Here is a 21,250-nt window from a genome sequence, read left to right as displayed (position 1 = left end):
TATTTATTTAAACATTAACGTTCTCAGAAATTTTTAAAACGCAGTTCCTGTCAGATTATCATTTGTACTTGTTCAGTCAATTATGATGAGAGGCTTGGTCAAAGGACACAGCAGACTGTGTGTACCGGGCATACAGACACTGACCTGAAGCTGGGGGTGTGTTGGGGGTACAGGCGGGACAGGATGTCCGCGGAGAAGGAATGCCTGCGGAGGACGCGCGGAGGCCCTCTCGCCCTGGACAGGTGGCCCAGCTCAGGCGACGTCGGGCTGTCCTGCCCCGGGGGAAGGGCGTTCTCCAGCCGCTGCAGTTCCCTTTTGGCCTCCAGCAGGTGGCGCTTCTGAGCAATCCGCTCCAGCTGGTAGTGCAGACGTTTGCGGCGCACCCGGTTCTCGGCCCGGCGCAAGGCGTGGTGCCGCAGCAGCTCCTCCTGCACCACCCTCTTCCTGTCGCCGATCGTCGCCGTCAGGGGCGTCGCAATGGGACCGCTCCCGCCCTCCATGGCCTCGGAGGCCACGCCCTCTGGGCGGGGCGAGGACACTGGGTCCGTCTGCACCCCGAGCTCTTGCTTCCCCTTCTCTTCACTGGCGGCCAGACGCTGCTTTTCCTGCAATATCCACTGTTGGACTGCAGATGGAGTCACACAAACACACACACACACACACACACAGTGTTACTCCTTATGTACACATGCATGTAAATATGCATCTTGAGCATGCACTTCAAAGTAATACAAAAAAAAAAAAAAAATTTTTTGCACTGTAATATTTCGCCATCAATCAGCAACTGAGAAGGCCCAGTGCCCACATGTCAATGACAGTCCCGTGGGCCAATCAGAGCACACGACGGAGTACGAGTCACGTGCATAACGCAGCTTTAGAAATCATCCGTGAGGCGGGACCGCACTCACTCTCTCTGTGCTGCTGTCTGAGGTGCGCCTGCTCGCTCTCCAGCTCCAGCTCCGCCCGCTGCTGCTCCGCCTGGATCTCCTCCCGCAGGCACTCGATGTAGCGCTGCTGCTCCTCCACCCGCTGCCTGGGGGGGTGTGCCGCCGACGCCCCGCTGCCGTCGCCCCCGCCCCCGCCCTCCTCCCAGCACCTGTCCCCCTCTGGCCTGCACGCACAACGGATACACAGAGGCCCAACATACATGTAAAGACTTACACGCAAAAATCAGGCCAAAAACAGGTCCAGTGCACAAAACACATCCTCTTCAACAACTACACCAGAAACCCAGACATTCGCAGTCACATGAATAGTGACGAAAGGAACTTAACATACAGAAATCTCACTTTTCTCAATCTAGCATATCTGTCAGATCAAGGAGCATGCAGAATCACAAACATCTAACCGTGACCTTCTTTTTTTGTTGTTGTTGCCATTACCTCAGAACAGTGAAATGAACGCATCCAGGTCAAATGCTGAACTTTAAAATCCCCAAGAACACAGACAGACGGGCAAACAGACAGACAGACAGACAAACAGACAGACGAACAGAAGGCTCCGAAGAAGAAAAGCTTTCTGAGAGCCAAAGTCAAGCTCAAGGAAGCGTCCTTCCTGTATCCGAGCAACAGAGAAGCAGAGCCAATGACAGCGTGCTGGGACCCTTCTCAGGGACTCTTAGGTGGAGCTTGTTATATACAGCTGAGTAGGGGCTGTGTGTGTGTGTGTGTGTGTGAGAGAGAGTATGTGTGTGTGTGTGTGTTTCAGCTCTAGGGCTTGGTGCCTAGCAATGCATCCAGCACAAACTTTGCTCCTCAGCCTGTGTAATGTGGCCCACTGTGAAATCAAATATAACCTTGTGATACTTGTGTCTGTGGTCTGTGTATGTTGTTTACTGTAATATAGAGCATATGGGTGACCCTCTGTGTTTGTTTACCATCACTGACTGATTCACTGTTTGTCCATTGGACCTATTCCAGTACAGATTTAACAGTCTTTTTCCTAAGGTTAATGCATTCTTACCTGCCACTGGAGGCGAGGGGACTCAGGTCAGTGGAGCAGCAGTCCAGGATACCTTCACTCTCCTATACGGGGGGGGGGTCAGACATACATTTTACCGGCAAAGACCGGGCCACAGAATTCAGAATCATTTTTATTTGTGCTCATATTAAAAACTATTAACAGTGTAATGCAATGGCAACATATACAGCCATGAATAAACAGCAAATGATTAAATAAATAATTAATTTTAAAACCACATTTGCACGACACACAAAGAAGTTTGTGAACTCGACGCCCGGGTGACCGTAACCATGGAGACCAGGTCGTGCCTGCCGGCGCTCACCCTTCTCCGCTCCCTCAGGACGGCCGCCTCCGCCGGGTGGTTGAAGCGAAACTTGTGCGCCCCGCCCAGCGCTATCACCGCCCCTGCAGGGGTGACACACGCCCGGAGCGTCAGCGTGAGGTTACCTCACAAACCACTGCCACTGCAAGCTGTTTGGCTTTGCCTTGTGCTCTCTTACGTGAGGTCCTTCACCTTTATGGGGCAACATAGCTCAGGAGGTAAGAAAGATTGTCTGGCAGTCGGAAGGTTGCCGGTTCAAACCCCGCCCTGGGCGTGTCGAAGTGTCCTTGAGCAAGACACCTAACCCCTAACTGCTCTGGCGAATGAGAGGCATAATTCGTGATAAGGACCAGCTTTGGATAAAATGTTTGACTATATTCACAATGCAGTCCTACCATTTACCATATTTATGAGAGCTCTTATATAATCTGTTCTTATCCCATTAAACTGCAGCGACGGAGCTTGCACTGCGTGCGTATGAGTGTGAGAGGGAACGGGTATGTGTACGAGTGCGTGGGCCTGTTTATGTGCACGTGTGCAAGGTGATGCATTTATGCAAGTGTGTTGTTTGTTGTGGTAGAGTATGTGTACTACGCGTTATGCGATGTGTGCAAGCATGTGTGTGATATGTGTGTGTGTGTGTGTCAGTGAGTGAGTGAGTGTGTATACGTGTGTGAGTGAGTGAGTGAGTGAGAGTGTGAGTGAGTGTGTGTGTGTGTGTGTGTGTGAGTGAGTGAGTGAGTGAGTGAGTGGATGTGGTGAGTGTGTGTGGGTGTGTGAGTGAGAGTGAGTGAGTGCGTGTGTGTGTGGGGGTGAGAGTGAGTGAGTGCGTGACTGCGTGTGCACGTGTGTGTTACCTTGAGCCAGTCGGCACGGTTCGGTCACCTCCCGCTCGTTGACCGTGCAGACACTGCCAGGCACGGGTCTCAGGGTCACGGTGCCCTGCTGGTTCACAATCTCACAGCTCGACTCCCCCTGCAGGACTGGCCATGCAACAACAGCTACAATAACTACAAGCAGAAACTTTATATACACACACCAGAGGTGGGAAGTCCAGGGGTCAGAAAGTAAAAGTCCTGCCATGTGCTCCTTTCACCCAGGAACTCCTGCTGGGCCAGCTGAATTCACTTCATTAGTTCTAACTCCAGGTTGAAGAATTGTGCTAGTTAGCAAATCAAGATGATTGGAACAAAATACTGGGGAGGACTTTTACTTTCTGATCCTGGAATTTTTCACCTCTGACATACACAAATGCATCAGAATTGGATTATACTCATAAACACAAGCCATGCAAGGCATACTATTCATGACCTTTTTTTTTTTGTCTAATTTGTGTATGCTCCAAACTCAGGTTATAGCAGAGCCCAAAGAAGATGTAAAAACGATGAAACAAGTAACTGGAATGAGGGGTCAGTACCAACCTATTTGGGATTGGTCGTGTGGTCCGATCACGGTCACCCCTTCCTGCGAGAAAGACAGCACAGAGAGGCATTAGAGAACTGCGGAGAAGCCTCACAGATACTGGAGCGAGCAAAACAGGTTTCATCAGATGAGCCCTGATCATAAAATGAGTATTTTTACATTTTCACACAAAGTCCTGGCTTCATTGACCACCCCGACGCATCTGCTCACTGCATCTTTAAGGATAAATGCGCTGGTTGCGTAGCTGCAGACGCATCTGCTCACTGCATCTTTAAGGATAGGTTGCGTAGCGCAGACCCGTCTGCATGGAAAATGCGTTGGTGTCAGAGGTAGAACAAACTCCCCCCCTCCCCCCCGGGTTAAGCTGTTGTGTCAGACTGCTAGAAATGCAGGAATTCCAGTTTGCAGCTATTGTTACCTTCTTAGCAATCCCTTTGACCAATGAGGCCATCTCTTATGCCAAACAACAATGAACTACACACCTCTCACTTCAAGGACCTCTTATGAAAGTAGAATACACAGCACTATGTTGACACAGAATGTTGTGTCAAGATCAGAGAGGATTTTGCAAAGCTTCACAATATATGGCCAAATATACAAATTACTGTCACCTTCAGATATAGCAACATATTTTCTGAAATATATTACTGTGAAATATATTTGGCATCTTGTATATTCACAATGCATTGCAGTACAACCACTTCCATGAGGCAGTCTTAAAATCTGCTTTATTAAATCCAAAATTATAAAATAGAATAAAAAGATAGAACAGTAGGAAGAACAAAGACATGCTCTAAATGTGAGAGGAAGCGAAGATTTACTTCCTGTTCACACGCCTTTACCTGTGCGCATCACATCTGAACAGTTTTTGCGGACAGTTACAGGTTGTAGAAAGAGAAAAAAGAAGACAGGAAGGAAGGATCTAGTAGAGAGAGGAGAGAGACAGTGTTCCAGTTAGTGACAAGACACTGAGAACTCCATGCCAAGACCACAGTAGCACAAAAGGAGAGAATTTGGTTTTTATAAATACCTCAACTGAAGAGGGACATGTGAGGGACAAGCATGCTCACGTCACAAAAAAATATTTTTTAAAAACCCAACAGGGCATTCCTCATGTGCTGTAAGACTGGACAAATCTACATTTTATGTAGGTCTTTGTAAGATCATGGTTGAGGTCGTCTGAACATTGTAATTTGCGGGTGAAATTCCAGGTCCAGAGGAAGCATCCAAAGCAGGAGATGCGGGTGAAAGTCCAGGTGCTGTGAGCCATTTTTCCCGCCCTGCTGCTGCTGTTCACAATCAAGGGCAGCCCCTAAGCATAGGCTTGACCCTTTGAAGAGTAGGTTTATTTTACCGTTTTTTTTTCCAGTGTCAGTGTTCTATAACTTCACTGCTTTCAGTTACCAGCAGTGATTGTTACATCAGCATTAGAATGTTTGGTTAAGAACGCTCTAATCACATACTTGTGATCTCACACTTAAACGCACACTATGGGCTGGCACTGAACTGTGTGTGGGGGGGTGGGGTCTAACGGTGCATCTGGGACTCTGTTCTGTCACCATGCGTTTCCTCAACACTGACATGGGACGGCAGACATTGCGTTTGGTGCCCTGCATTACCCTGAGGTGGTAGAAGGTGACCCCCGTGCTCAGGACGTCCCGGTCGAGGGCGATGAGGTGGGGCAGGAGGGAGCGGATCAGGAAGCCCGCCCGGTCCCGGTTGATGTCCACGCTGTACTGCTCCAGCACCTCCTTCTGGTCCCGCCACCGGTCCGACCAGTCTTTAGTCAGCTGCTCAACCTGGGGGGGGGGGCAACAGGACAATTCAGGCTAGAATGCTGATTGGCCGGTTCCACCGGGGCGAAGCCCGGCACTGTGTTTTAAGGAGGGCTCTACAGCTCTGCATTTGCTCCACTGATGTGTGCTCACTGGAAAAGTAATTTAGGAGCACAACTGCAACTGCAGAATTTTCAGATGCAAAGCACCTCATGAACCTGGATTCACACACTCACATTTAGCAGGCTGAAGACTTGCCACAGGGGAGAGTTATTAACAGGCAAAGTTCCTGGGGTGCAACGTAAGAGTGGTGCTTTGCATCAATGACACTGTGTGTCCTCACATGTACTCCTGGGGAAAAAACGTTAGCGTAGAGCACTAGCGCTACCTGTCAGCGCAGAGCGCTGCCTCACCTTCAGCTCGTTCTGCAGCACCAGGTCGGAGATGCTTCCGTCCCGCTCGTCACTCAAAGAAGGGCTGGGGTTCCGCTGCTGTGGGTGGGGCGGAGAGGAAGGGGTCAGGGGTCAACCGAGGTCTGGTTTTTACAGGAGGAATGCACTGCAGCAGTGCTAGGCAACGGTGGTCCTGGAGTGCCACAGATGGTCCACCCACATCTATGACTACATGACTGGATTCATCTTAATTAAATCAGGTTTAATGAATGCAGGTGACCAGATGCTGGAGGCTCTCAGTGTTTCATCATTATGAATATTCAGCCACAGACTCTTAATCATCAATCATACTCTTGTGATCCAGCTCAGATGGAACAAAAACCAGAAACCAGGACCAGGATTGCCTGCCCCAGCACTGTATGCCCCCCCCCCAACACACACACACACACACACACCAGCCTGTGCATATCCTCTGTGCGTTTACAGCCGTTACCTAAGCTAATATCCAACTCTGTGGTGCAGTTACCACAACATGGCTGGAGGTGGCTGAGGTCACTGACAGGTGCTTTCAGATCTTGAGTTGAAAGGTGCTATATTACTTCAACCCCTTATTACACATTTATTAATACTGTTATTACAATGATTACAAATAGTGGTTGTCAGTGGGAAACAACAGCCAGTGTCCCACTTCATGTCTATCTTGGCTAACTGTGTAAATGTAAGAACACTGCCAGCCCCAGTGTACAGGAGACTACAGCAATCACTTAATAAAGCACAGGGGGGAATGGGGCACAGAACAGACAGCAGCCCTCTGTAGTAGGAGCCTGTATTCAGAATCAAACCAGATTCAGTTTAGTGGCAGGTGTGTGTGAGAGCAGTGACCCCCACGTGGCCCCCCCAACCCCCAAACCCCCCTCGGCGATCAGCACCATCTCGTAGCTCAGCAGCATGCTCTTCAGTCGGTCGATCTCCTCCCGCAGTTCCCTGATCAGCCTCACGCTGGCGTCCTACGGAGGAGGAGGAGGAGGAGGAGGAGGAGAAGGATGGAGTGGTAGCTATTACGTCTCACTTAGAGCATGCGCCGGCAAAAATGTGTAGGAGCCACTGCATGGCATTACTAGAATATCCCTAGAACGCCACTGCGCTCCGGCCAAAAATGTCAGTGTAGAGCCCTGCAAACAGACCACTATCAACGCATCATGTCATGCGTCCGAGGGATTGTGGCCTACAACACACTGGACCTTGTTACGATCGTTCGGTCGCTGCGGCCCGCAGCTCACACGCTGCTGAGCGGGCTTGTTGACGATGCGGCTGGCCAGCGAGGTGGAGCCGTTGTAGCTGCGAGGAGGAGGGAAGAGTGAGGGAGGAGAGAGAGAGAGAAAGAAGAGGAGTGAAGAGAGAGAGAGAAGAGAGAAGAGAGAGAAGAGAAGAGAGAGAAGGAAGAGAGAGAGAAAGGGAAAGTGCCGTTAGCAGTAAGCACTTAGCGGTTAGCATCGGCGGTAAGAGCAGGGATCTTCAGCCTCGGCTTTTGGGGGGGGGGGGGTGAGCACTCACTGGCGATCATGATGGTCCTGGAGTTGCCCCCCAGGCTGTCCTTCAGCAGCCAGGTGAGGACGGAGTCCCGGTAGGGGATGAAGCAGTGGCGGCGCGCCCCCCCGGACAGCGAGCTGGACAGGCTGCCCCCCGTGCTGCCCTCCCCCTCGCTCGCCACGCTGTTGATGCTCTGGCAGCTGCTGAACATCTGGGAGTTCTGGGCTGCGCGGCCGGGCCGACGGGGACCGGACGGACAAACAGAGAGAGAGAGGGAGCGGGAGTCAGGCCGCGCGCGGTAAAACAAACCCAGGGAATCCGCGACAGCTCAATCTGCTCTTCTACCCGCCCGTTCCTCTTTCAAAACAAAGACGCTGGGAAGCAGGTTCTCTGCTGTTGGCAACAAAACAGGTTCTGGGCTTTTATTGGCCAAGCAAACCCTGCCTTTCAAACAAATGTTGACTTTTTCCAGCCTTTTTTTTAAGAAGGAGGTTTCAGAACAGAGGGAGATGCACAGCTTAAGTGGACAGTGTGTGACAAGCACAATTAAATCAGTCGCTAAACTGTCACTAGACCGTTCAATGTGTCTCCATTAGCCAGTGCTTACCAAAAGGCTAACGGCCAAAATGTCAACATCTGTTTACAAAGGATGGCTTGTTTGACCAAGAAAAGCCCAGAACCTGTTTTCCTGCTCCTTATCTCTTCTGGGTCCATTTGCTTTACTAGGTAAACAGCACACTTTGCCTACGTTTTCTTCTTTTTTGAAAAAAGCAGACAAACTTTCAGAAATGACAGACCGCCCCTCCACCCCCACCCCCCGACCCACACACACCCAGCGCGGAGGTGACGATGCCCCACCCCCACCCCCCGCCCCCCCCACAACCAGGTCAGAGAAGACGATGTCCCCCTCTCGTCCCCGCTGACCCCACACACACCCAGAGCGGAGATGACGATGCCCAGGGTCACCAGGGACTTGTTGATGTTGGAGCCCTCAGTGATCCGGTCCCGGCAGTAATTAGGGTCCGCCCTCTCGCTGCGTGACACAAGGACAGCCGTTAGTACGCCAATCAGTACTGAGCAACAATAAAAAAATACACTAAGATCTAAGATCAGGGGACAGATTTAATTAAGATATTAGCACATGAGAAAGGTTAGGACGGAGTGTAGCACAGTGGGTAAGGAACTGGACTTGTAACCGAAAGGTCGCAGGTTCGATTCCCAGGTAGGACACTGCCGTTGTACCCTTGAGCAAGGTACTTAACCGAAATTGCTTCAGTATATATCCAGCTGTATAAATGGATACAATGTAAAATGCTACGTAAAAACGTTGTGTAAGTCGCTCTGGATAAGAGCGTCTGCTAAATGCCTGTAATGTAATGTAATGTAATGTAATGTTAAGGCTGGCCAGCCCTGTTCCTGGACATCTACAGTCCAGTAGGTTTTCACTCCAATCCTAATGTGACACAGCTGATTCTACTAATTAGCAGCTCAACAAACCCTCTAGCTGTTGAATGAGATGTGCTTTGTCAGGGTTGGAGTGAAAAAGCTGAATGACCTGCAGGAGCAGGGCTTGGCAGCCCTGGGTTAAGGTTAAAATCTGGCTTCAAGATGTTAAACTCTGAATGGGACAGAAGTGAAACCTCCACCAGTCGTGCAATGATTGTGCACAACCACTAGAGGGCAACCTGGGATTGCATAAAAGTGCAGCCTGCTCCAAAGACGATTTAAAACCCCATCCACACATTACTCCACGTGTTGTGTGGTTGTGGGGAGCAGGCTGTATTTCCGTCCAGGTAATCACAGAGGAAGAACCTCGTGCTTTGTGAGCCTCACCTGCCAGCCAAGTCCACCAGGTTGATCTTGCTGACAATTTCAGAAGGAAGGTTGTTCTCGAGAATGGCCTGCAGTAGACAATATACAAATTATACAAATGAATTATAATTTAAAAAGATAATAAATTATACTGTAAAAATATAACTGCTAAGCCAACACAAGCCAAAGCTGGAGGAACATCACAGTTAAAAGTAACCTGCACTGCAGTGGGACAATGATCACAGGCTAATTAATGTGGGCCCTGCTGAAGCCCTAATTGGACGGGTGGTGTGATTGACAGCGCCCTGCAGAAGCTCTAATTGGACGGGTGACATGACTGACAGCGCCCTGCAGAAGCTCTAATTGGACGGTTGGCCTGACCTGCGTGTACTGGATGCTGAAGATGGCGTGGGAGCGGCTGCTGGCGTCGTGGATGTGCGTGGCGGCCGTGATGCGTTTGGAGATGCCCTCCTCCAGGAGGTCCACCGCCTGCTGGTAGTCCGACACCACGTGCTGCGACAGGCCTGGGCAGGGGACGGACGGACAGACGGACAGAGACAGAGGAACAGCGTGAGAAACTGCCATTGATAACGTGATCGAGGCGTGAACAGCAGCAGGTGGTGAGCCGCAGCAGTGCACTCTGGGTACTTCCAGGGACAGCTTGAGAAATTGCCGCTAATAGGATCATGCCTTTTCCGGTCTGACAGGCAGTGAGTCTCCGAGCGGGGGGTGGGGTGGGGGGGGGGTGGGTGTGAAGGCGGCCTGTTGGTGCCTGTTGTTTACCAGGTACAGGAGGTCCCTAAGGCACGCTCAGTCCTGGGAGAGCGTTCTGAGAACGCAGGACGCAGCACTTCTCCGTACTGAGCGCGCTCAGTGAGTCACACGGAGGATCGCTCGCTCCGCAGCCCCGTCGCACCGTCAGTGCGACCCGTCCCAATACGGCCTGTCCCGCCAGGGGGTACAGAACCAGGCCCCCGGCTGTCAGTCCCCCCACCCCTCGTTTGCTCTTTCACAAGACTCTCATCTCTGCAACACTCCGGACAACCCATCCTGCGGAGAAGCCAAGGACGCTGATTTCCTAAAATCAGAATCTCTAAGTGCTAAATGTTCACAGGGTTCTTGGGACAGAATCTCTAAGCGCTAAATGTTCACAGGGCTCGTGAGCCAGCGTGAGCAGGACCTGGAATGAGCCCTAAGAGTTGTCATTCAGTGATTCAGCCTCGAGCTCAGCGCTGCTCTGGCCTTTCACACAGAAGGAAGAATCTGTGCAGAAGAATCAACAGGAAGTTTACACCCCCCCCAAAAAGCCCCAGGAGCCCTGTTTATGCGTCACAGAAGGCCGCAGGAATAAGGGGAACAGAGGAAGGCAGGCAGAGCACACCGGACAGCGGCTCCACTACGCCCTCCCAAAGCCACAGAGCCACTTCCTCATCGGTGATGTCACTTCCTCTGCCTCACGTGGCCAAGAGAAAATGTGGGGCAAGGAGATCGGAGAGAGAGGGAGAGAGGACAAAGAGCAAAAACCTCTGAACTTTTCAGCAGGCTGTAGTGCTGTGCTCTGGACTGCACTGAGAGAAATATGTACTCTTTGCAGTTTTCCTTAACACACAGGCACACGCAAACATGCTTGCATTCGCCTCCAAGTTAAAAATACACAAAAAATAATACACTGGTTATTTCACAACTCTCTCTGGCTGTCAGCACTTTTATGAGCCAGCTTCAGAGCCTGTTCCCAGAGAAGCTCCCTGACCCAGGAAACCACCGTGAGTCCTGAGTACGCTTGATACACGTGAAGCTTTTATGAGCTTCAGTAAGTGCTACACAAACAGCCCCACAGACCGCTCCGTCTCTGAGCGTTCCCAACAGCGTGGGGGGAGAGGGGCGGGGGGGGTCTGCGTCTCTGAGCGTTCCCAACAGCGTGGGGGAGAGGGGTGGGGGGGTGTCTGCCCGTGCGGTTTCTTTGATGCTGAGGGTGCTGAGGGTGGGTAGAGGTCAAAGGTCACAGGGTTTGAGACCCAGTGTAAAATGAGTATTATCTGGCCAGCATTGGCAGCGATGCTGGAATCCATGCGCACGGTCGTAGCAGCCGCCGGTCTCTCTGGACCAATCAGAGCGCGGCCCTTTGGCTCGAGGGTTTAAGGCGGGGCAGAGAGAGAGTTCGTCAGCCCCCCCCCCCTCCCCTCCCCCATGCCCCAAGCTTACCCTGCACGTAGGGCCCCTTCTCGGGGTGCTCTCGAACCCGCAGCGGGGACGGCTTCTTCTCCTCAGAGCGCCTCAGCAGGTCACGCACGCGCTCGTTATAGATCTCCAAAAAACTGGAGAGAGAGGGAGAGAGAGGGAGAAAGAGGGAGAGAGAGAAGGAAAGAATGAGGGGGAGAGAGAGAGAGAAAGAGAGAAGGGGGAGAGAGACAGAAAGAGAGAGGGAGAGTGAGGGGGAACGAGAGAGAGAGGGTCGAGAGAGAGAGAAGTGACAGAGAGAGAGAGAATGAGAGAGAAAAGATGGGGAGGCGGGGACAAAGAGAGGAAAGGGTCATGATCCTGAGAGTAACAGTAACACAGAATATCAAGTTACTTGATAAGAATAACTTCCGCACTGAGCAGGAAGTGGGCGGAGAACCCCGAGCAGACAGCGAGCCTCACCTGACCTCCACCCTGCAGGGGCTCTGTCCCTCTGCAGAGCCGTCCTCCGTCCTGAACAGGCCCTGCACAGACCACACCCCGTCACTGACCCACACTACACACACGGGGCGGGACAAACACAAACACGCACTGTATCTATCAGCTTTTTAAAAAAAATGTAGTTTCGGTCACTGACCTGACAGATTCGCGGGGTCAGGCCAATGGAGGCCTGTAGAGAGAGAGAGAGAACAGAGAAGGAAAGTCACTAAAAAGGCACTGAAATACAGAGACATCCTTCTTACTCTGCGCCACACAGGACTCACAAGCACTGAGCCATGATACTTCTGCACCGCACAGAAGATAACTGACATAAATAACTGCGTATACTCAATATGCAGTCAGCACTGTGGTTCAGCGCAATTTTACCCCTGAACAGCAGCAAACGTCCCCTAGAAGCCCCTCCCCCATGTCCATCTGACAGCCATACTGACCGGTGTGCCAATCATAGTGTAGGTCTTCCCCGAGCCGGTCTGCCCGTAAGCGAACAGGCACACGTTGTACCCCTCAGACGCCCCCGCCAGCACCGAAACACCCAGGTCCTGGAACACCTGGAACAGAGACACAGGACACAAAATGGCGGAATAAGGAGCCAGACAGACAGGATGTTCTGCTGCACTATCGCTACACAAAGACCCCTGCAAGGAACATGTCTGTATACGCATGTTTGTGTGTGTAGGCGCATGTGTGCATGTGTGCCTGCACATGTGAATTTTGTATGCATGTCCTTGTGTGCATGCATGAATTTGTGCGTGTGTCCGCAGGTATGCATGTATACATGCATGTGTGCATGCATGAATGTGTTTACACGTGTGCATGCATTTGCATGAATGCATTTGTGTGCAAGTCTGCAGGTACGCGTGTATGTGTGCAGAGTGTATGGCAGTGAATATCACGCGTACATGCATGCATCAGTTTGCGCGTGTCTGAGGAAATGCATGTGTGCATATTTTTCGTGTGTAAGGGAATGAACTCTGGGACTTGTTTGGAGCAGATTGGCTCCAGACGGGGCTCTGGCTGGGGGCCAGCCGTGGGCTCACCCTCTTCCTGCAGAGGTGTTTGGGTAAGGATAAGAGGGGGGTGGGGGGGTGTGGGGGGGGTGGTTTGTTCCCAGGAAAAACAGTTTGGCCGCGCACGGACAGATGAAAGGGACGGGGAAAATAAACAGGCCGGGGAGCGTGCTGAGAAACCAGCCGGGAGGGGGCCCGGACAAAAGCAGAGGCCTCAGTGCCCCCCTCCCCCGTCCTGAGGAGTGAGTGAGGCCGCAGCGCCCCGGGTCGGGGGGGTGGGGGGGGCAGATAAAGCGAACGGGACACTGCACTGCGCAGCACATCCCAAACAAACGCGGCAGAGGGACACAGGCCGCCTCCGCTCCTCCTCCGGCGCTGAAGGGACCCGGCCCGTCAGAGACGGCGCTGTGAGGGGGCGGAGCTCTCGGAGGGCGTGGCGGGCGGTTCGGTTCTGCTCCGCACACACAGGAGGATCAGCGACCCGGGCGGCTCGGTTCTGCTCCGCACACACAGGAGGATCAGCGACCCGGGCGGCCGGTTCTGCTCCGACACACAGGAGATCAGCGACGGCCGCCGTTCTGCCCCGCACACAGAGGATCAGCGCCGGCCTCGGTTCTGCTCCGCACACACAGGAGGATCAGCGACCCGGGCGGCTCGGTTCTGCTCCGCACACACAGGAGGATCAGCGACCCGGGCGGCTCGGTTCTGCTCCGCACACACAGGAGGATCAGCGACCGGCGCGCGTCTGCCGCACACACAGAGACAGCGACCGGCGGCTCGGTCTGCTCCGCACACACGGAGGATCAGCGACCCGGGCGGCTCGGTTCTGCTCCGCACACACAGGAGGATCAGCGCGGCGGCCGTTCTGCTCCGCACACAGGAGTCAGCGACCGGCGGCGCGGTTCTGCTCCCGCACACAGGAGGATCAGCGACCCGGGCGGCGCGGTTCTGCTCCGCACACACAGGAGGATCAGCGACCGCGCCGGTTCTGCCGCACACAGGAGATCAGCGACCGGCGCGCGGTTCTGCTCCGCACACACAGGGGATCAGCGACCCGGGCGGCGCGGTTCTGCTCCGCACACACAGGAGGATCAGCGACCCGGGCGGCTCGGTTCTGCTCCGCACACACAGGAGGATCAGCGACCCGGGGGCGGGTTCTGCTCACACACACAGGAGATCAGCGACCGGCGCGCGGTTCTGCTCCGCACACACAGGAGGATCAGCGACCCGGGCGGCGCGGTTCTGCTCCGCACACACAGGAGGATCAGCGACCCGGGCGGCGCGGTTCTGCTCCGCACACACAGGAGGATCAGCGACCCGAGCGGCTCGGTTCTGACGGACGGGTGTGGAAGGTCAGTGCTGGCTGAGTGCAGTGCAGTGCAGTTGGAGACCAGTGATGGGGGCAGCCTTCAACAAGCACTCACAACTAAAGCAGAGTAACCCAACTAATCAACCCCCCCCCCCACAATATAGTGCGCACTACAGATACACGCACACATGCACATACTCACACACACAACACACATCTCTCACTCACACACACACACACTAAGCAGAGCAACCCCAACTAATCAACCCCACACGTATAGTGCACTACAGATACACGCACACATGCACGTACTCCACACACACACACACACACACACATCTCTCACTCACACACACACACAACTAAAGCAGAGCAACGCCAACTAATCAACCCCCCCCCACAGTATAGTGCGCACTACAGATACACGCACACATGCACATACTCACACACACACACACACACACAATCTCTCACTCACACACACACACAACTAAAGCAGAGTAACGCCAACTAATCAATCCCCCACAGTATAGTGCGCACTACAGATACACGCACACATGCACATACTCACACACACACACACACACACAATCTCTCACTCACACACACACAACTAAAGCAGAGTAACGCCAACTAATCAATCCCCCCCACAGTATAGTGCGCACTACAGATACACGCACACACACACAATCTCTCTCCCACACACAAACACAGACTCAGGGCCTGTGGTTAAAATGATGATGATGATGCACTGGGCTGGTGCAGGAGCAGGAGACTCTGTCCGTCAGGCATCGGAGCCGAGTGGCTCGAACGAGCCAAAGACCAGCGAGGCGCAGAGGTCACATGACGAACAGCCACAGCGCTCCCTCTCTTTCTGCGGCAAATTAGGGGGGAGTTTCCGTCGGCGTCTTAACGAACACAAAGGAAGCTTGTTCAAGGCCCCGATCTGAAACGACCCCTACAATGACCTACTGAGGATGCCTTCCAAGGGCCACAAAATAGGAGCATACCCACCCCTCTCTCACTATTCATTCTGTCTCTCCTTCTCTCTCTCTCTCTCTCTCTATCTCTCTCTCTCTGATACACACACACACACACGCACAAAACTTGGTCTGTCTTTCCAAAGAGGATTTAACAAATGGCAGTCACACGTGCAGTCCTGTACGACAGACCGTCTTCTATTGGGAGCAGGAGTCAGCACATTACACACCCCCGCACTTCTTCGTGGAACAATCCCCTCTCAGTGCGGGTCATCTATCGGTCCGGCTCATTCATCCCAATCAGAGGGGGTCATTGTCTGCCACTATTACCATATTCTATTAGCTTGCGATGTGCGCCAATGTCACATGTAACTCTGGGAGAGAAATGCATAATGCACATACATGATTCCATATCCCCAAAGTGCTGACGACTGCACTGCCTACAAGTGCATTTTGCATTCATTTTAAAACGGAAAGAGAGAAGGTTCAAACAATGCACAGGCTCAATAATGAAGTCTGTGGTAGCTAAAAGATATGGGTACTGTGGTACAGACCGGGTCAGTTGGGTCAGTTCTGATGGACAGAACTCCGCCTCTCTCTCTCTCTCTCTCTCGACATCCACAGAACGTGAGCCCTTCAGACAAAACACACAAACCAACAGGATGCGGAGAGGCAGAGAGGAGTGTGTGTGAGCGTGCGTGTGTGTGTGTGTGTTTGTGTGTTTATGCTGAGTTTGGGGGGGGGGGGGTTAGTGTTGATGCCAAGATGCTGGAAAAAAGCTCAGCATTGTTTCAATAAGAACCCGAGAGGAAACAAGCCATCTGCAAACAATGAGGCCGGCCCCGACTTTCCTTCAGCAGGAAGAAAACAGCGACGCCAGACAGAGAAGGAGAGCAGAACGCAGCATTCACCGGCCATGGAGACGCGGGCCGGAGCCATCGACCCACGCGAGGTTCGAGGGGGAAGTCCCACTGACCGGGGGTCTGGGGAGGGGGGCGGGGGGGGGCTCTGGCCGAAAGTGGGTCAGTGGTGCCAAGGGGAAAGGTGTGGGCTTGAAGTGGGGGGCACGTGAGCTCGAAGATAAAGGATTCGGGTGCGGAGCTGGGGTCCACATGCAGTCACAGTGCTGGACAACAGTAAGGCCAGCGAACACTCAGCACTGCCACACAAGCACTTTTTTTATTTTGTTTAGCTAATCAATGTCTGGGTATATACATGCACACACACTCACAAGCATAAACACACACCCACATACATGCATAAACATATATCCATGTACACGCAGTACACAGACACATACAGACAGACAGACAGTCTCTCTCACACACACACACAGTCTCTCTTATACACACACAATCTCTCTCACACTCAGTCTCACGCACACACACACACACACACACACACACACAGTGTTTCTCTCTCTAACTCCCTCTCATACACAACACAATCTTTCTCACACTCACACAAAACATACACAATAGAAGCCTGTTGCCTCAGCTTCAGGCCTGTATTACTGCTGTCCTGGGAGCAGGGTCTGGGTTTTTGGCTAATGGGTGTGGCCACTGAAGACCCCCCCTCCCCTCCCCTCCCCCCACACACACCCTCTGCTCCAGATGTGATCATCAGGGCTCATGTTTCTGCAGGACGGCCGTGGCAGCTCTGTAATGAGCGCGCTCAGTAAGGCGCTGTAATCACGGGCCTGCTGGGAGCACAGGCTCTTTAAAGTGGTCTGGAGAACTCCCTGTTCCGGCTCCCCCCCCCGCCCCCCCCCGCCGCCAGCACAACCCCCAATCCAGGGCGCGGTCTGGAGCCACAGCCCCACGCTGCACTTTGCATCAGCAGCCCGAAAAAAAACACCCTAAATGTGCTTCACGCGCTCTCTGGGACCGTGAGGACCAAACCCAGAGAGCGAACCGCAGCACTGGGCTGCAGACACGCACAAAAGCAACTTCCTGTCCGTGAGCCCCACTGGGCTGTACTGCAGCCCTTATAACACGGGTCCCTGGAACTTCTGGGGTTTCTCTTCCTGTTTCCAGCTGGGTTATACAAAGACATCAAATATTTCTGCATGTACAGTAAATTATTGCTGTGAATTTCTTTATTGGTCCCCCCCCCCCCCCAATAACTTATGTGGTTTGATCCACTGAGGAGGATGTGGAGGGTATATAAAGTGTGAGAGAAAGTGAGATACCGAGCGAGGCAGATAATGAACGAATGTGTGAGAGAGGGAGCGAAAGAGAGAGAGGGAGAGAGAGAGAGGGAGGGAGGGAGGAAGGGAAAAAAAATTCATTGGCATTAATTCAACTCTTCTTGTTTGTCATACTTCCAGAGTTTGTAGGTCAGATTTGCATGGGTGGGGGAGGGGCCCCGGGGAATGAAGAGATGCTCTGTTCTCCATTATTCATGCCTGTACGTAAACACGCACAGACACACAGGCAGGCGCGCTAATCAATTTTAATCTCTGGGAAAGCTGTCCCTGCCCCCCCCCCAACTGCTGCAGCAACTGTTGTGTGCAGCTGTTTTGGTTTGGTCAGGCCCAACGCGCTGGAGCGCTTACAGTAGAGAATTATTTCCACAGGCCTACGGAGGAATTTAAGCCTGGTCTCGGAAGCGGGAGGGATCGTCTGCGTAAGGAAGAGTTCTGGCACGATTCTCCCCCTTTGGGAAAAATAAAAACCCAGCACCGCAGTGCACCACAAATCCATAAAAACGCTCGCAAAGCGCACCGTCAAAACTGCACACCAGTGACTGCAGATGATAGCTGCTTTTGAAATTAAACGCTCAATTTAATGCACAAAAACAGGCTTCAGGTTCTTCTTATGATCCTGTCAGCCAGTTATTGAATCTAACTAGCGACCTTTGTGTGATTTGTTGGAAGACAGCTAGCTCCTTGCTTATCTCCACAGATTCACTGTTCCGTCAGCAGGGCACTTAGCGTCCGTGGGGAAGCAGCCAAGGCAGCTCATTCAGTTTGATGTCTTTATATGAGAGGTAATGACAGCACTTCAGGGCTATGACACCTCTGGAGAGAGATACTGCACAAACTGCCTTCCTGCTTGACTGACAACAATTCTGTCTTCACCACCAACTGGATCCCATCCATCCAATTTCTAAACTGCTTACTCCTGGTCAGGGCACGGGGGAGGAGGAGGGCCTATCCCAGCAGACACTGGGTGAAAGGCAGGAGTACACCCTTGGACAGGTCACCAATCCATCACAGGACCCACACACCATTCACTAAAACTGGATAAGCGACCTTTTTTTTGCAAATCAAGGTCAAACTCTATTTTTTTTTCCCCCCTGACAATGTCTCTCCTGCGTTCCCTGCAAACCTGATAGGGATGGGCCTAATTAGCCATTTAGCGCTAGCGCCCAGGGTGTTAGCCGTAGCGTAGCATTACTGCAGCGTGTTTAGCACGGTCGTACCCATCATTACTCAGGGTGAGGGTCTGCAGGCTGTGATTACCTCTCCTCTGCTGTTTGTGCTTCCACTGCGTGTGGGGGGAGACACTCTGCACACACTGTGGCTATTCTTCAGCGACAGCCCCGCTGCACCACTGACACACAAACCCAGAAACAAGGACTGCAGAAATCAAACCGAGAGGGGGCACAGGGGGGGGACACCCGAGGGGGGGGCGGACAGGAAACAAAACGCTGCGAGCTGACTTCATCCGCTAATGAAAACCAGCTTTGTGCTCGCCGGCTCCCGGGCCAATGACGTCATCAGTGTGAAATTCCGCTGTGAGGAGAAAAAAAAAAAAAAGAAGAAATAAAATGGCCAGGGCATTTAAACCGAGGCAGCTGTGCTTGGGGCACGGGCCCCGGGTAGGGGGCGGGGGTCCTGGGGTTCGACGACCCCCACCTAGGCCCCACCCACCCCCGCCCTCCACTGTTTAAACGGTACGGTCCACAGCCAAACTAAATCACGGTCGCTATACGAGTCTCCAGGGAGACGACAGGCGGTGTCCCCCACCGATTGGCCGATGAGTCACGTCGCAGGCGCGTGATTTGCTGGGCCATCCTTTCTCCCCTGGCTACTGCAGTTTCTCATACTTCTCAGCACTCCTGTCGCAATTTTGCTCTTTTCCTGTGTTTAAAGGCTCCTCTGCTGCCAAGAATGAAGCTTGTAAAAGTGGGTAAAGTTAGCCCCGCCCCTTTCCATCGGCTCCACAGCCGGCTTTCATTACGGCTCTTTGTCCAGTTCCCCTGCTGCCCCCCCACCCCCAGCACCCCAAACACGGCTGTCCTGATTAAACCCACCCTCCCACACAACACAGCTCACTGGCCAGCCTGCACTGGAATGCACATGAAACACACCAGCGCACACACACGCATGCACACATTTACATATACACGCACACATTCACGCACGCACACACACACGCACGCACACACACGCACACACATTTACGCGGAAACACATATATATATACAAACACACGCTCTCTCTCTCTCTCTCCCTCTCGGGAAACCCACCATCTCGTTCTCATTCCCACATAAAGGAACGCCCATCTGATCCAGCTATCAGACGAAAACATGGGGGCCTACCGTAACACGGAGAGCGCAGCCATGCACTATCCCCCCCCGCCCACCCCTGGCCCCCCGCCCTGGTGCTGAGACACTCTGGATCCCTCAGGAGTCAGCAGGAAACCCAGTCTGGGCAGCTGACCTGTCAATCACACTTAGAGGGGCGGGGCCTGCTCTGCTCCCACATCAAGCACTGCCCCAGGATTCCAGCGCTCTCCAAAATGGACCCCCTTCGGTCACAAAACCAGAACCGGTTTCATATTCCAAAAATCACCGTCCACGTATAAACAAGGCAGACCCGGGGAATTAACATGACTTCGTTCTGCTTTTTTTTTCCCTTTTTCTGAGAATTTTGTGAGAGGAGCCAGGCTGAGATTAGGCTTATAAAAAACACACATACACAATGAGCCTGAACAGTACTTCAACAAATCGTAACCATAACAAACAGGACTGCATTACACCAGAAGCACAGGAGACAGAGCTTACACCACAGATAAGCTGTGTGTGTGTGTGTGTGTGTGCCAGTATGTGTGTGTGTGTGTGTGTGTGTGTGTGTGTGCCAGTATGTGTGTGTGGTGTGTGTGCGTGTGTGTGCCAGTATGTGTGTGTGTATGTGTATGAGCGTGTGTGTGTGTGTGTGTGCGTGTGTATATGTGTATGAGCGCGCGTGTGTGTGTGTATGTGTGCGCGTGTGAGTATGTGTGTGTGTGTATGTGTATGAGCGTGTGTGTGTGTGTGTGTGTGTGCGCGTGTGTGTATATGTGTATGAGCGCGCGTGTGTGTGTGTATGTGTGTGTGCCAGTATGTGTGTGTGTGTATGTGTGTGTTCTGTTATGTGTACACATGAACTGCCACTCCAGGCAGTGATTTCAGAGCCAGAGAGTGGCTGTTGTGGTTGAGTGAGGTTAAAAGGCTGTAAAGTGCTCACTGTAACTACAGCACACACAAAGCACTGACTGTTCCCATCAACCTGCCCGTCGTACGGCCGTCCTCTTATCGAGTTTCCTCCGTCTGTAACGGACAGACTAAATAAACCCTCCTGCCCTCGCCGCAGCTCAATAAATTCACGGTCTTCCTCTTCTGTCCAGCGAGCGTTCGCAGTTACGTCTTTTTCTCGTCTCGTCCGTTCCAAGCCTTTCCCGCTGTTTTTTTGTTGTTGTTGTTGTTGTGGTACCACAGGAAACACCAACAGATAACAGAAAACAGAAAGCTCTCTGTTGGTACATTCCACACGTTTGCCAGTTCCAGCGCGGTGTTGGGTTTCACAAGCAGAGAGCTGCAGCCAACAGCAGACTGAAGATACCCCGCCAGCAGCATGATGTACCAACAGAGAGCTCTGTTTTCTGTTATCTGTTATCTGCTGGTGTTTCCGATGCCCGACTGGAGCACGTAAGATGCTCTGGAGAGAAATCATTTTGGTAAATGGTAAATGGACTGCATTTATATAGCGCTTTTATCCAAAGCGCTTTACAATTGATGCCTCTCATTCACCAGAGCAGTTAGGGGTTAGGGGTTAGGTGTCTTGCTCAGGGA

At 52.5% G+C, this 21,250-nt stretch overlaps 1 protein-coding gene across 1 annotated transcript in view; it reads right to left on the bottom strand.

The window, feature by feature from the left end:
* Positions 1-21,250, bottom strand: part of stard9 (StAR-related lipid transfer (START) domain containing 9) — a 46,960-nt gene that overhangs the window by 14,637 nt on the left and 11,073 nt on the right. The window contains exons 4-20 of the mRNA XM_064307992.1: positions 12,326-12,442; positions 12,031-12,063; positions 11,856-11,917; positions 11,418-11,530; positions 9,597-9,739; positions 9,237-9,304; positions 8,339-8,436; positions 7,366-7,628; positions 6,803-6,880; positions 5,895-5,972; positions 5,326-5,505; positions 3,706-3,748; positions 3,142-3,267; positions 2,285-2,367; positions 1,963-2,024; positions 909-1,111; positions 145-625 (exon numbers count right to left, since the gene is read on the bottom strand). Of these exons, the coding sequence (XP_064164062.1) occupies positions 145-625; positions 909-1,111; positions 1,963-2,024; positions 2,285-2,367; positions 3,142-3,267; positions 3,706-3,748; positions 5,326-5,505; positions 5,895-5,972; positions 6,803-6,880; positions 7,366-7,628; positions 8,339-8,436; positions 9,237-9,304; positions 9,597-9,739; positions 11,418-11,530; positions 11,856-11,917; positions 12,031-12,063; positions 12,326-12,442 (2,231 nt within the window). The remainder of the gene's footprint in view (positions 1-144; positions 626-908; positions 1,112-1,962; positions 2,025-2,284; positions 2,368-3,141; positions 3,268-3,705; positions 3,749-5,325; positions 5,506-5,894; positions 5,973-6,802; positions 6,881-7,365; positions 7,629-8,338; positions 8,437-9,236; positions 9,305-9,596; positions 9,740-11,417; positions 11,531-11,855; positions 11,918-12,030; positions 12,064-12,325; positions 12,443-21,250) is intronic.

This window comes from Anguilla rostrata, chromosome 1, assembly GCF_018555375.3.
Source record: "Anguilla rostrata isolate EN2019 chromosome 1, ASM1855537v3, whole genome shotgun sequence".
In the NCBI taxonomy this organism is placed as follows: Eukaryota; Metazoa; Chordata; class Actinopteri; order Anguilliformes; family Anguillidae; genus Anguilla; species Anguilla rostrata.
This window is presented reverse-complemented; position numbering and strand designations above follow the sequence as displayed.